The sequence below is a fragment of the Harpia harpyja genome, chromosome W (genome assembly GCF_026419915.1).
Source record: "Harpia harpyja isolate bHarHar1 chromosome W, bHarHar1 primary haplotype, whole genome shotgun sequence".
In the NCBI taxonomy this organism is placed as follows: domain Eukaryota; kingdom Metazoa; phylum Chordata; class Aves; order Accipitriformes; family Accipitridae; genus Harpia; species Harpia harpyja.
This window is the reverse complement of record NC_068968.1, coordinates 20,383,661-20,398,728: the sequence shown is the minus strand read 5'-3', so window position 1 is coordinate 20,398,728 and position 15,068 is coordinate 20,383,661. Positions and strand designations below refer to the sequence as shown.

At 41.2% G+C, this 15,068-nt stretch overlaps 1 protein-coding gene across 1 annotated transcript in view; it reads right to left on the bottom strand.

Moving 5' to 3' along the window:
* LOC128136185 (importin-11-like) overlaps positions 1 to 15,068 on the bottom strand; it is a 180,027-nt gene that overhangs the window by 7,505 nt on the left and 157,454 nt on the right. The window contains exon 29 of the mRNA XM_052775369.1: positions 12,122 to 12,206. Coding sequence (XP_052631329.1) covers positions 12,122 to 12,206 — 85 coding nt within the window. The remainder of the gene's footprint in view (positions 1 to 12,121; positions 12,207 to 15,068) is intronic.

The following is a 15,068-nucleotide window of genomic DNA, read 5'->3' as shown; positions in this document are numbered from 1 at the left end:
TATTTGAATTTTTATATGGAGTGGAAGACTTTAAACCTTAAGAATATTTACTTATTTATCAAACAATATTATTCACAAAATGGGGGAATACTGATTGAAACAACCACATAAATATAAGACAAAGAGTAAAACATCCAAAACCATTGTAATTACCACAAAAGATAAGTTAAAGTCTTATTTCTTATGAACAACTCCAGTGAATAAGCAGGCTGCTGCTTAGCATCTTCCATCAGTGCCTGCAAGTTCTTCTTTCTTATTATGGTCACCTCACCTTTCATACTGTAAATCTCAGTCATTCCCTCAGTATTCCTAATATTGGCTTCTTAGCCTTTGATCCTTCACCTTTTTCTACTATCCAGCTATTTTACATTTCAAAGGTAAGATATGATCTTTTTATTACTTATTCCTAACATTACACTCTTTTCAAAAGGGGACTAATTGCAATAATCGTTTAGCATTCTATAGTAATTCTTCTCAGTAAATGTAATCTGGTCTCTAAAATATAAACAGACTTTTCAAATTTAAATACTCTAACAATTTCTAAACAACAGCTACTGTAATCAAGATTTGCCAATGCTAGTGATATTCTTTTGTAACAGTGTTAGCACAATCTACAGGGTAAAAAAAAGATTGTCTTGCCAAGCAAAGAAACTACCAGTTTCTGAACAATTTGCATTTGTTAACCGATGATTGTAATTCGGAACATATAACACATTTCTAATTAGTTAGTTCAGTAAGTTCATAGCTCTAAACAGTCACGTATAAAATGACTGTAGGGAATTTTGCACAGAAAAACAGGTATTAAAATTGCCATAGACAAGTGTTTTCATACTTGTGACACTGATACAGCAGCATGCATTACAAAGTCACCTTGGGAAACACCTCCAAAAAGCCATTCTTCAACAACCTTTTAACCCACAAACCAATTAATCTACATATTTAGTTAACTGTATGACTTATGTGACCCTACTATAAACCCTTGTTTAAGCACTCAGTATTAGAAAGGGAAGTCAGAACAATTTGCCTTAAATATATCAAGTTCAAGTAATTTTTCTTTCTCTCTACAAAGACAAATTAATCTAATTTGTAATTGTATATTACAAAGTTTATTCCCCTGATATCTAAAAAGGAAAAAATAAAAAATGAAAATAAAAGGAAACAGACTTCAAGTCAATGGTAAACAAACCTCTTGTATTTCTCATATGTCAATGTTCACTAATAAGCCTCAACTTTAAGTCCAAATTTTTCCTAATTTTAACAAGCTACTAGAATACAACTATACATGTAATGCTGCTCTAGCACCCAAATGGTGGTTTTCAAATTCTGAACGAAAGTGCTGTATTGTTTTGAAAATAAAGGGTTTGAATCCTTGCTTATTTGCAAAGGTTGCTGGAACTTCAAGACTGAGCTCTCTCTAGCATCTCTTATAAAAATGATTATAGATATGCTCTCTAGCATCTCTTAGAGGTGCTAACCCTGTAGCACCTGCCTCATGGCAGGTGATGATGGGTTTCAAAATAATCCTCTGAATCATCTCTGCAATACTACTGAAAAGTAATCCTGAAAAAATAACCAAAGTGAAGAAGATGACAAAACTTAATATATTACAGCATTCAAAGTTAATCTTTCTTATTCCTAACTTAGCTGCTAGATTTGCACAATGCAGAGAGTTATAGGAACAGGCTACCATATGCACTACAACATTGATACATAATTACGCTGATTTCAGCAGCATTCTAATGCCACATTTTCTTTTTCATAAAACTTCAGCGAAGCTAGTCAACTTTATATGTAGTCTTGTGGTGGTGGTACAGCCCCGCGCCCCCCCCCCCGGGCAACTCATATCTCAGGATAAGCTATGCATGCTTTGGGAAAACCTCCCATTGTGCTGTTATCTTGATTACAAGTGCAGAGACTTATGGGTGCCAGGCACCCCCCGGCCACACCTGGGCCATCTGCTGCCTGAATTGTCTATCAAAATGACTCAGCATGAATTGTGGCCAGAATGTAAAATAACGACCAAAGCCAATCATCTCCAGACCCTACAAAGAGCAATCCAAGGAGAGATCCTTGGAGTTCCCTAGGACCACAGCGGGCTGTGTGACCCAGTATTAGCCCCTGAGCTGGGACGCCTCTCAGGGTAGATTTCATGAGGATTGAAAGACCATCCATCAATGATTTTGCGAGGACTTAAAGGCCAGATTTCATGAGGTTTACTGACCGTCCGTTGATGAATGCTGGCACATAAAAGTGAGTAATTTGTGAAACTCACAAGAGGGAAATTTTAATCATAGATTAACCTCTGTGTGTGGGGGGGGTTGTATCTGTGCATGTGCATGTGCATTTGCAGTTTGGTTTGGAACTATTTTGCCTGTTTGTGTGTGTGTATTAGGTCTGGCTGAGATGGAGTTAATTCTTCCCATAGCAGCCCTCATAGCACTGTGCTCTGCATTAGTAGCTAGAAAGGTGTTGATAACACACCAGTGTTTTGGCTACTGCTGAGCAGTGCTGGCACAGCATCAAGGCTGTCTCTCCAACATTTTTGCCCCCCTCAACGGCAGGCTGGGGCAGGGCAAGATCTTGGGAGGGGACATAGCCAGGACAGCTGACCTAAACTAACCAAACAGATATTCCATACCATATGACGTCAGCTCAGCTATAAAAGCTAAGTAAAGGGAGACGGAAGGGGGGCAATTTTGTCTTCTGGAGCAACCACTACGCGTACTGAAGCCCTGCTTCCCAGGAAGTGGCCAGACATCGCCTGCTGATGGGAAGTAGAGAATAACATCATTTGTTTTTCTTTGCTTTCGCACGCAACCTTTGCTTTCACTTTATTAAACTGTCCTTATCTTGACCCATGAGCCTTTTGTTATATTTTCTCCCCCCTGTCCAGCTGAGGAGGGGGAGTGATAGAGCGGCTTTGGTGGGCACCTGGCACTCAGCCAGGGTCAACCTACCACAGTCCTTTTTGGCGCCCAATGTGAGTCTCGACAACGGCAGTTTTGCATTAAGCGTGCTATAGCTAGTTATTAAGTGGCAAGCTCCTGTGCAGGTCACGGAGCTTGTTGGCTGCTTGCTTATCTCTACCTTGCTGAGTTTGGGAACATGCTAATACAAATAACGTCTATGTGCTTTGTCCTGGCACTGATGGCTTTGCTGTGTTGTGGGAGCTATCTTGTGGAGGAGATGAGGGAACACATCTCCCTCTCCCTACCGGGCATTGATGTGAATGGTTTTATTATGCAGGCTCCCGAGGTCCTTGTTCACCCTTATGTGAGCTGTTCAATACTAATAATTAATACTGGTGGTATATTATGGGTGTTGTGGAATCTGGTCTCGTCCTAGTATAAGAGAAGACAAGTTTCGGGTGAGGCAATACTGAAATGTGCCCTCAAGCGACCGGTCCCTGGGTGGCAGGGTATATGGAAGGATTTGGGCAGATTCCTAGGACAGTTATCACCTCCCATAACCTGGGACTTTACACCCGAACAGGCAAGCAACCCTGGCAAACTGACACGCCACCTGATAGAAGGGTGCCTTGCCTACCCCAATGAAAACCAGCAGCTTCTCGCACTGTACTGGGGCCTGGCCTATGCCTACCGAGCCATAGTTCAACACTCTCAGAGGACCACGGTTGAGGCAGGGACCCAGACTGCATCTGAGGACACCATGCTCGAGATAGGGACCCAAACAACAACAACAACTACAGGAATTGCCCCAATAGTGAAAAAGAAACAGTGGACAAGGAGATCAACAGGTCCATACCATCGATTAGTGAGGGAAGAAGAGGAAAGGTTTAATCTAGAAGCCGGTCCTTTGACAAAGAAACTGGAGGAAGGAGTGAGGGAACTTAAACAGGAAGCAGAAACTACCCGGTCCCTGATGTCCTCAGAACTTCGGGACATGCGGAAAGACTACAGCCGCCAGCCAGGTGAGCGGATTGCTGCCTGGCTGCTCCGATGCTGGGATAACGGGGCTGACAGTCAGCAACTGGAAGGCAAGGAAGCCCAACAGTTGGGATCCCTCTCTAGAAACCGGGGAATTGAAAGAGGAATTGGAAAAGAGGCAGCAATTTGCAGTCTCTGGAGCCGGCTCCTCTCAAGTGTGAGGGCAAGATACCCATTCAAGGAAGATCTTGTGAATTCCTCAGGAAAGTGGACTACTGCAGATGAAGGCACCCAGTACCTGAGAGTTAGCAGTGGTGGAAGTCATCTACAGTGATCTAGATGATGAGGAGGTCTCCAAAGATCCAGAGGATGTCCTGTGCACACGGGCCATGTGGAGAAAGGTGATTCAAGGTGCCCCAGCGTCGTATTCTAACAGCTTGGCAGCAATGTATTGCCCAGATATGGAAACACCAACTGTGGAGAAAGTGTCATCTTGGCTCCAAAACTTTGAGGAAAATCTCTGTGTCTCCTCATCCCTACAGGACAGTGCCTTGGCTGTTAGGGACGCTCCAAGAAATCAGTCCTCTCCTGCCCCGGTCAGAGGGAAAGGGAGCCCAAGGCGTATGCCGCGTGGTACACTCTGGTTCTTCCTGCGTGACCAAGGGGAGGACATGAGGAAGTGGGATGGTGAACCCACCTTTAAGCTGGAAGCCCGCGTACATGAACTGAGAGGGAAGACAGCTGTTAAGAAGGGGTCACCCAAGCAGAAGGCTGTCAGCGTAGTTGCTGTAGAGGCCCAAGAAAGCAATCAGCGATCCTCCAGGCATAGAAGAACTGAAACCACCTCCCTTGATTCTGGTGAGGGGAATTCTGGTCTGGCACCACAAGGGTCAGACAGTGAATACTCTGATGAGGAACAGCAATAGAGGGTCCCTGCCTTCGGCCAGGAGGAGGAAAGGGATGACCGGATATACTGGACTGTGTGGATTTGATGGCCTGGCACATCAGACCCACAGAAGTATAAGGCTTTGGTAGACACTGGTGCACAGTGTACGCTGGTGCCATCAGGGTACAGGGGCACAGAACCCATCTGGATCTCTGGAGTGACAGGGGGATGCCAAGAATTGACTATATTGGAGGCTGAGGTGAGCTTGACAGGGGACAAGTGGGAAAAGCACCCCATTGTGACCAGCCCAGAGGCCCCTTGTATCCTTGGCATAGACTACCTCAAGAGAGGGTACTTGAAGGACCCAAAGGGGTACCGATGGGCTTTTGGTGTAGCCACTGTAAATGCAGAGAAGAACAAACAGCTATCTACCCTGCCTGGCCTCTCGGAAGATCCCTTCATTGTGGGATTGCTGCAAGTTGAAGAACAGCAGGTGCCAATCACTACCAGGACAGTGCACCTGCAGCAATATTGCACAAACCGAGACTCCCTGGCTCCCATCCATGAGCTGATTCATCAACTAGAGAGCCAAGGAGTCATCAGCAAGACTCATTCACCTTTTAATAGTCCTATATGGCCAGTGCAAAAGTCTGATGGAGGGTGGAGGTTAACAGTAGATTATCGCGGCCTGAACGAAATGACACCGCCACTGAGTGCTGCTGTACCAGACATGTTAGAGCTCCAATATGAACTGGCATCAAAGGCAGCCACGTGGTATGCTACAATTGATATTGCCAATGCGTTTTTCTCCATTCCTTTGGCATCAGAGTGCAGGCCACAGTTTGCTTTCACGTGGAGAGGTGTCCAATACACCTGGAATCGACTGCCCCAGGGGTGGAAGCACAGCCCTACCATTTGTCACGGACTAATCCAAACTGCACTGGAACAAGGCGATGCCCCTGAACATTTACAATACATAGATGACATCATTGTGTGGGGCAACAAGGCAGAAGAAGTGTTTGAGAAGGGAAAAAGAGTAATTCAGATTCTTCTGAAAGCTGGTTTCACCATAAAGAAAAGCAAGGTCAAGGGACCTGCACAGGAGATTCAGTTCTTGGGAATAAGATGGCAGGATGGACGCCGTCATGTCCCTATGGATGTGGTTAACAAGATAGCAACTATGTCTCCACCAGCTAACAAGAAGAAAACACAAGCTTTCCGAGGCCTTGTGGGGTTCTGGAGAATGCGTATTCCAGGTTATAGTCAGCTTGTGAGCCCTCTCTGTCGAGTAACCCAGAAAAAGAACTATTTTGAACGGGGCCCTGAGCAACAACAAGCCTTTGAGCATATCAGACAGGAAATAGCTCGTGCAGTAGCTCTTGGGCCTGTCCGGACAGGACCAGATGTACAAAATGTACTCTACACTGCAGCTGGGGAGCATGGTCTCACCTGGAGCCTCTGGCAGAAAACACCAGGAGAAACCCGAGGTCGACCATTAGGGTTTTGGAACTGGGGGTATCTAGGATCAGAAGCCCACTACACCCCGACTGAAAAGGAGATACTAGCAGCATATGAGGGGGTTTGAGCTGCTTCAGAAGTTGTTGGTACAGAAGCATATCTCCTCTTGGCACCACGATTGCCCGTGCTACACTGGATGTTCAAAGGAAACATCCCCTCTACACATCATGCAACCAGCGCTACATGGAGTAAGTGGATAGCATTGATCACGCAACTAATTTGATTTCATTCAGATAGTCATGTCAAAAATATTTTGAGTAAATTAAAAAGTTTCCTGCAACAAAAATAAATTTGCTTTTCTTTCACTCTACGTTTTTGGAACATGTATTCAGAACTAACAAAAGAATGAAATAGCTTGGTATAATTAGTTTGTTGACAATATTAGACAATCAGCTACAGTCTTAGCTGAATAAGCAAGCAAAATCATCAGTTTGGAAGAACAGTAAGCACTGATCTTTATTCACTGTATTTTCATTATGACAAAATTAAAATAGTGTCTGGTTTAAGAGAAGACCCTTAAGATGTTTTCAGACTATTCTATTTGCTTTTTGGAGGAAAAAATCATCCTCTTGAAAAATTCAGTCTACAGCTTACTAAGCGCTGAGCATCTAACATTGTTCCAGCACAGTACACAACCATATCAGTATTAACACTGGCTACATGGTCTGTAAACACTGGGTGGTCAGGGACCATCGTTTTGAATGTAAGTATGTGTTTTGGGTTTGTGTCGTGGGGTTTTGGTAGCGGGGGAGGGGCTACAAGGGTGGCTCCTGTGAGAAGCTGCTAGAAGCTTCCCTGGCTCCAAGTCGGACCTGCCTCTGGCCAAGGCTGATCCAATCAGTGACGGTGGTAGCGCCTCTGCGATAACATATTTAAGAATGGGAACCTGCAGCAGAGGAGGGGAGGGGAATGTGAGAGAAACATCTATGCAGACACCAACGTCAGTGAAGAAGGAGGGGGTGCACTGGAGGAGGTGACGCCCCTGCAGCCCGTGGTGAGATGGCAGGCTGTCCCCCTGCAGCCCATGGACATGAGTGGTGGAGCAGATGCCCACTTGCAGCCCGTGGAGGACCCCACACCAGATCAGTTGGATGCCCCCGAAGATGGCCATGACTCCATGGGAAAGCCCACACTGGAGCAGCCTGTGCCTGAAGGACTGCACCCTGTGGAAGGGACCTACGCTGGAGCAGTTCGTGAAGAACTGTAGCCAGTAGGAAGGACTCACCTTGGAGAAGTTTGTGGAGGACTGTCTCCTGTGGGAGGGACCCCATGCTGGAGCAGGGGAAGAGTGAGGAGTCCTCCCCCTGAGGTGGAAGGAGGGGCAGAGAATGTGTGACAAACTGAACGCAACCCCCATTCCCTGTCCCCCTGTGCCGCTCGGGGGGAGGAGGTAGAGAAAACCAAGAGTGGAGTTGAGCCAGGGAAGGAGGGAGGGGTGGGGGGAAGGTGATCTAAGGTTTGTTTTTACTTCATAATATCCTTTTTTTGATTTGACTGGTAGTAAATTAAATTGATTTTGTTTTTTCCCCAAGTTGAGTCTGTCTTTTGCCCATGTTGTGGTTTAACCCCAGCCAGCAACTAAGCACCACACAGCTGCTCACTCACTTCTCCCCACACCCAGTGGCTTGGGGGAGAAAATCGGGAAAAGAAGTAAAACTTGTGGGTTGAGATAAGAACGGTTTAAATGGAACAGAAAAGAAGAAACTAATAATGATAATGATAACACTAATAAAATGACAACAGTAATAATAAAAGGATTGGAATATACAAATGATGCACAGTGCAATTGCTCACCACCTGCCGATCGACACCCAGTTAGTCCCCGAGCGGCGATCCCCCTGCCCCCACTCCCCCCAGTTTCTATACTAGACGTGACGTCACATGGTATGGAATACCCCGTTGGCCACTTTGGGTCAGCTGCCCTGGCTGTGTCCCCTCCCAACTTTTTGTGCCCCTCCAGCTTTCTCGCTGGCTGGGCATGAGAAGCTGAAAAATCCTTGACTTGAGACTAAACATTACTTGGCAACAACTGAAAACATCAGTGTTATCAACATTCTTCTCATACCTAACTCAAAAACATAGCACTGTACCAGCTACTAGGAAGACAATTAACTCTATCCCAGCTGAAACCAGGACAGCCTGTGACCATAAGTGGTGAGTGATCCCTCCCTGTCCTTGTCACGACCCATGAGCTTTTCTTTATATTTTCTCCTCCTCATCCCACCGAGGGGGAGGAGTGAGCGAGCGGCCTCATGGTGCTTTGTTGCTGGCTGAGCTTAAACCACGACAGTATGTATGCTGAGTTCCTAGCTTTGCGGCCAGTTTTTTTTGATTGAAACGCTCCTGATTGAGAAGAGCAAAACACACATTTTCCAGTTAAAAAAACCACAAGACAAAACAAACCACCAAAAACACGAAGCCAAACAAAACAAACCACCAAAACTAAGCAAACTAGAAAATTCCAACAGCTTCTTAGCCAAAACAGCTAAACAGAGAAAACAGAAGCTTGCTGTTACTGAAATGTGCTTTAAGCTACTCAGTGAAAACTTGATTCGACTAGCTTTTGAATCTAGTTTACAAATTGATCTTGAACCTGGACACAGGTTGGGGCTAGACTGAAGAAACAAATCTTCCACCTCACTGGTGGTAATCAGCATTTTGAAGGAGAAAAGCCATACAGAGGTTTTAGAGAACAACCATTTCCCATCCCTCCAAACTCCACTTGCCAGCATCAATGGCATTTTGCATTCAGTTATTTGAAACCAGTATTTGTTAGGTGGATCTCTTTCCTCAACATCTTTAGACAACACTACTGTCAAAAATCACACTGTTTCCGATATACAATTATATAATATATACATTATTCCATACTAAACCAGTGATCTAATTATGACAAGCAATAATACAAGCCAGTGGAATGGCATTAGAATGCAAGAACAGGCAATAAAAGTCTAATAAAACTCAAAAAAAAGTGTGTTGGTGATATCTGAATTAAATTGTTGAAAAGATTTCCAGAACTTGAGATATTCTCTTCAGTTAAAGTATGGATACTTTGATACTAAAGGGGGAGCAAGAATGCACAAAATTATACATATTTACCATGACGGTTAGTATCTTGTGACTGTGATGCTCTCAGAAAGACTGGAAAAATCATTTAAAGAGGGAATGTATACTTTAGTTTTAACAGTGATCTAAGATTATAAAATGGAGCCAGACAATACAAAAGTCTCCTAATATCAAAGCTTTTTAATAGATTCCAGTGGGGCTTGGATTAGATCTGTGGCTAATTTGCAGATTAAGTGTATAGGGAAAAGTTATATCCCAAACAATTCAGTAAAAGTATTGCTTTTAGTAAACCACATTGTCACATAAAACTTGATCATTTGGCTTATTACATTGTAACTCATCTACTTATTTTCCTGAAGATATAAAGTCATGATTCATCTAGTTTCTTTCCATACTAGGGTAAAATAAAAAAAGCTCCCAAGCCTTCTATATTTACACATAAGCATCATCTAAAGCATGTGCTAGCATTGACAATTCAAGTTTAAATGATAGATTTTATTGGAAAATACTTTGGTTTTCCTCTCCACAGTTTCAAATAAAGAGCTGAAAAAGCTTAACTCCCTTTTTCAACAATGATACTGGAGTTCTTAAAAACATATATATTAAAGGCACATGAAAATTAAGTCACCTTAGGTCTGTATACTATGTGCAATGCAAAGTCATGAATCACTCTCCATCTATTCACATTTTCCTCAATATATTTGCAATGAGAATAAAATATAGCAGTAACCGGAAATGTAGATTACATAACATTATCATAAGCTTATAAAGCACTGTTCTAGCTAAAACTCTCTTTAGTAATTATGAGCTATGCATAATAATAAAGAGAGGTAGGAATGACAGGATGAAGGGATAGATCAAAGAAAAATATCTAGACCCTGTCCAAACATCAGGAAGTTATACTTAGCATGGACCATGCCAGTTTATCTTTTTTTCTCATATCAATGGCCTTAAAAGTTGCAAAGCATTATTATTTTGAAAGAGATAATATCATTTACCTTGTCATTATTTTTTTAATGAGGTTTAAAATCTGAGCCCTGCCATACAGGCTGCTGATTCAGCATTTGAATGTGTAAGAAGGTAGAAACCTCTTGCAGGAATGAAATGGGACAGGATACTAGAAACTTTCTTAAATCAATTGCAGATTCCCCTTAGGTGGTTCTGGATCTTCCTCTTCTCGCCTCAAATGTTTGTTTCTACTTTTATTTCACCAGAGGTATCTGCTACTGCAGTTCTTCTAAATGTCACATGAATTGTGTGTGCATGCTTTGTCACTTTTTTTTTTTAAAGGAACCATATCTTGATTGGTATTTAAAAGAAAAGCCTAATAACAAACCAACAGCACCCAGTGGCTTAAAAAAAACCCAACCCCAAATTAAAACAAACTATCAAAAGTCATCCAAACTCTCTTCCCCTCCTACAAGAAGAAATAAAGTACTAAAGGAGTGTCCACAACTATTCTTTTGGACACATGAAGGTCAGTTAAAGTAAATGCGCGTGACAAGGCTACACACATCTACTCAATCATCCAATTACGTGTTTCGCATTTACTCAATGCCAAGCAGTTCAGAGACTATTTTATTCTACAGCATTTCTACACTGCAGTTTTCTGTACAAGGAACCCGTTTCCCTTAAGTCTTACAAAAATAAGTTAAATTATGAAACATTCACAGATTAGGTCAGACAAAAATAGCACAATTGCATGTGTCCTGCTTTCAGCTGGGATAGAGTTAATTGTCTTCCTAGTAGCTGGTATAGTGTTATGTTTTGGGTTCAGTATGAGAAGAATGTTGATAACACTGATGTTTTCAGTTGATGCTGAGTAATGTTTAGACTAAGTCAAGGATTTTTCAGCTTCTCATGCCCAGCCAGCAAGAAGGCTGGAGGGGCACAAGAAGTTGGCACAGGACACAGCCAGGGCACCTGACCCAAAGTGGCCAAAGGGGTATTCCATACCATGTGACATCATGCCCTACTGGGGGAAGCTGGCCTGGGGGGGATAGCTGCTTGGGAACTAACCGGGCACCGGTCAACGGGTGGTGAGCAATTGCATTGTGCATCACTTGTTTTGTATGTATATTCCAATCCTTTTATTATTATTGTCATTTTATTATTATTATTGTCATTATTAGTTTCTTCCTTTCTGTCCTATTAAACTGTTCTTATCTCAACCCACGAGTTTGACCTTTTTCCTTCCGATTCTCTCCCCCATCCCACTGGGTGGGGGGGAAAGTGAGTGAGTGGCTGCATGGTGCTTAGTTGCTGGCTGGCGTTAAACCATGACAGCATGGTATCTAATCCAGATATCTTAATCTAAATCAATGCTCCTTATTAAGAGTTCTTTACATTAGAAAAAGGTTCTATGCAAGCATATAGATCAATAGCTGTTCAGGTAAAACACATAATTCAATATAATAAAGATTGTTTTAAATATGAGAAATTTGGCCTGCCATGACATTTTGGTAAGCTTTAGCTCCCTGCATTTTTCAATAAACTCTTTTTATAGTGTCTTAGTATTATAATGTCCAGATTTTGTGAACAGATGATGTTTATTTTGGCAACATTTTCCAAGACACAAAAGGAATGCAGAAGCATAAGCATTGTGGCTGCAAAGATTGTCATCAAAGCATTTTGATCTTTTTTGATTCAAGAGAGAAATTTTCCAAGAACAATAGATGAACCAAATTCCAAGGGAAAGAATTTAGTCTGACACAAGTGATTCACATAATCGGTTCTATAACTGAATAACAGATCTAAAACTTACTATTTTTTTCCTTTTGTCTTGTTCTGTGGGAGGTTCCTCATCTTCTGTTACTTTAGGCTCTTCAAAATGAGACATCAACATACAGCTAAGAATGGGAATAAGAATAGTTTTAACATACAGTATTATTAAAAATTATTTTAAAGCACTTTTAAAAGCACAGGACAGATATGAGGGAGTTTGATGAAAATCAGGCAATCTCTGTTAGCAAGTAATTTTTTTTTCCTGAGGACAGTGAATCTAAAGAAGCACCCTTATCCTATCGATATGAAAATCTAAGTGGCACATATGCAAAACTAGCAAAAATTTCTCATTACATTCATGTTTTTTCCATGAGATCTTTAACAAGAGGATCCGAACACTCATATGGTCACTGCTATTGGTTCTAGACACTAAAATCTGCAAGACACTGAACACTAAATGTTTAGGTGGACAGAAATGAGTTAGCTTCTGCAGTCATTTATTGAAAGGGTTTTTTTCTAGGCAGATAAAAAAAGGCTTTTAAACTTATTTTTTTGTTTTGCTCCACCCCCAACTGATAGGTAACAATACGCACAAGTAAGAGTAAGATTTTAATTATTATTTTTGTGGTAAGTATAAAAAGAGAAACTATGAAAAAAAAAGTAGTTTAAATGCCAGACTTTTTTCTGTCTCTTGAAATAGTTTGAATGGACTTTATAAAGACATTGGTGAAATCTATCCTATAGCAAACATGCTTTCCATTCACCTTGCATTCTCTACATTGGAAGAATGCACAAATATTCTATCACTTCAGCAAATTTTTCCTAGAAAATCTGCTTTAAAACACAAAAGGATGTAAAATCACTCAGGTGACAGCAACTTGCCACTGTGCATTAGGTATGTTTTATGGCAGGAAGGACACAATCCACATATTACAAAGCGCCAGGACAGATAGATGCACATTATCGCTCATTTTCAGCTCTATACTAGTGTGCATTTTTAATTGCTGCATTCAGCTACAGGAACATTTTACCTGCTAGTGAAGTTGAATAACTTGCTTTAAAGAATATCTGTTACTATAAAAAGTTGTGATTTTTATGTGAAAATGTTCAGATTTACCCTCTTCATATATTCAGTTCCCTATTAACAGGTGTTTAGAGCTGTATGAAACACTTGCTAAACAGCATGGCAGAAGAGTCAAGTGTTAATACAGAAGCTATTTCCAACAAAGGGATTAGTTATTTCAAAACACTACAGCAAATCTTATGTCTCCTCATAAATGGCATGATTTCCTGCAACTCAGTTTAAAGAAAAAGGAGACAAAAATGTCAATTGCCAAAACGTACAAAACGAAAATAATTTTTCAGACCTCAATAAATTTTAAAAGTACCACAAAGAGTAATTAAAAAAAATAAAGGAGGAGGGAATAAAAAAAAAAAAAAGAGAAGCAAGATGATAAAATTGGGAAATATGTAAATATTTAAATTGGGAAATATGTAAAGAAATGGAATGCTCCTCTTTCCAGAAAATCTGAGGTCCGTAAAGCTTTCTTGTAATTATCATTACAATGCAAAACATAAATGCTAGGAAACCTGGCTGAGTGTAATCCCTTTGTATTGTAAACCAGGGCACTGTGTAATCATTTTCATAACCTGATCAAAATTCCATCTAAGAACTGGCGAGACCTTTATCTCTGCATTTGTATTTGGAAAGGTTCTTCTAGAATCTCATTGCTCTAACTACAACAGTTTCTTCAGATTTCCAGTTTAAATGTATTCATGGTCAGCTTACACTTAAGCCAACGCTGTCATTTCATTTGTACAGTTTTCCTTGTGTATGTTTACCCCCTCTTCATCCTTTATAGGCTGCAGTTCTATATTGCTTCAGTCTTGCTTTTCCTATGCTAAACATGCATGTTGTTTTAGTCTCTGCACTAAGGTAATTAGATATTATGATAATCAGTGGAGTACACAATTTTTTTCTGAACCAGTTCAGGCTTAAATTCATTCTTCTTCAACCTGGAGAGCCAGAATAGCACACATGACTCCAGATGAGTGCTCTCTATTTACTTTCAGATGATGTTGGAATGTATAACACAAATATCAGAATCTTTTGAACAGTCCATTCAGTATCCCATCAATAGAAATATGTCCTTGGTTCAGTGTGCCTATATTTTATAAAGTAAAAACAATGTCCAGAATTTGGAAAAGTACAGTGACAAGTTCTACAAGCCTTCATGCTTAAAATATGAAATGAACTAGGACAAAGTTTTATTTATTTCTCTGTGAGAACTCTTTTCAACAAGTGCTGGCAAAGCAACATGTTTAGAAATAGAAGAGAATCTATGATGTTGTTTCCAATAGTAAATAAAACACAGTGCCAAAGCACATTTCCAGACTTTTGAGTTAAATCTTCTATACTGATAAATAGTTAGGGAAAAAAAAAATGTACTTTTTCAAGCAATTCTTGGGCATAGTTCAGGTTTAGCATTAGTGTGGACCATTCTCAGCACACACTTGTGTGCAGACCACCTGTTTAGGAGGAGGAAAACTTAATAGCTTGCATGCAGACTGTTCTGTGCCAACTGGCTTCAGTGCTAGCAAACATCCCCTTAAGCAATTAATTAATTAGTCCAGATACAGTCTGTTCCATCACCAGGTAATTATCTGAAAGTTAGAAAGTGTTTGATTCTTAGAAACCAGTAAATACTGTTATTAGCATATATTATGTCTGTAGGGACATCCTGCCAAGCACCTGTTTTTTCTGCCTTACAGCTCTCTGTCATTCTAAAACTATGTAATCATTACAAAGAAAAAACAACATTAAGGTCTCTGTCAAAAAAAAATACTTATTATTCAGTGTTTTTTTACTTCTCCAGCTTTGATGCAATACCACCAATAACCTGGGAGTCAGTAGGAGACAAATGAGTGTGGTTCTGGGTGGCAGTGCACTCTGAGCACCCTGATACCCACCACCCCTTCCTGCCATA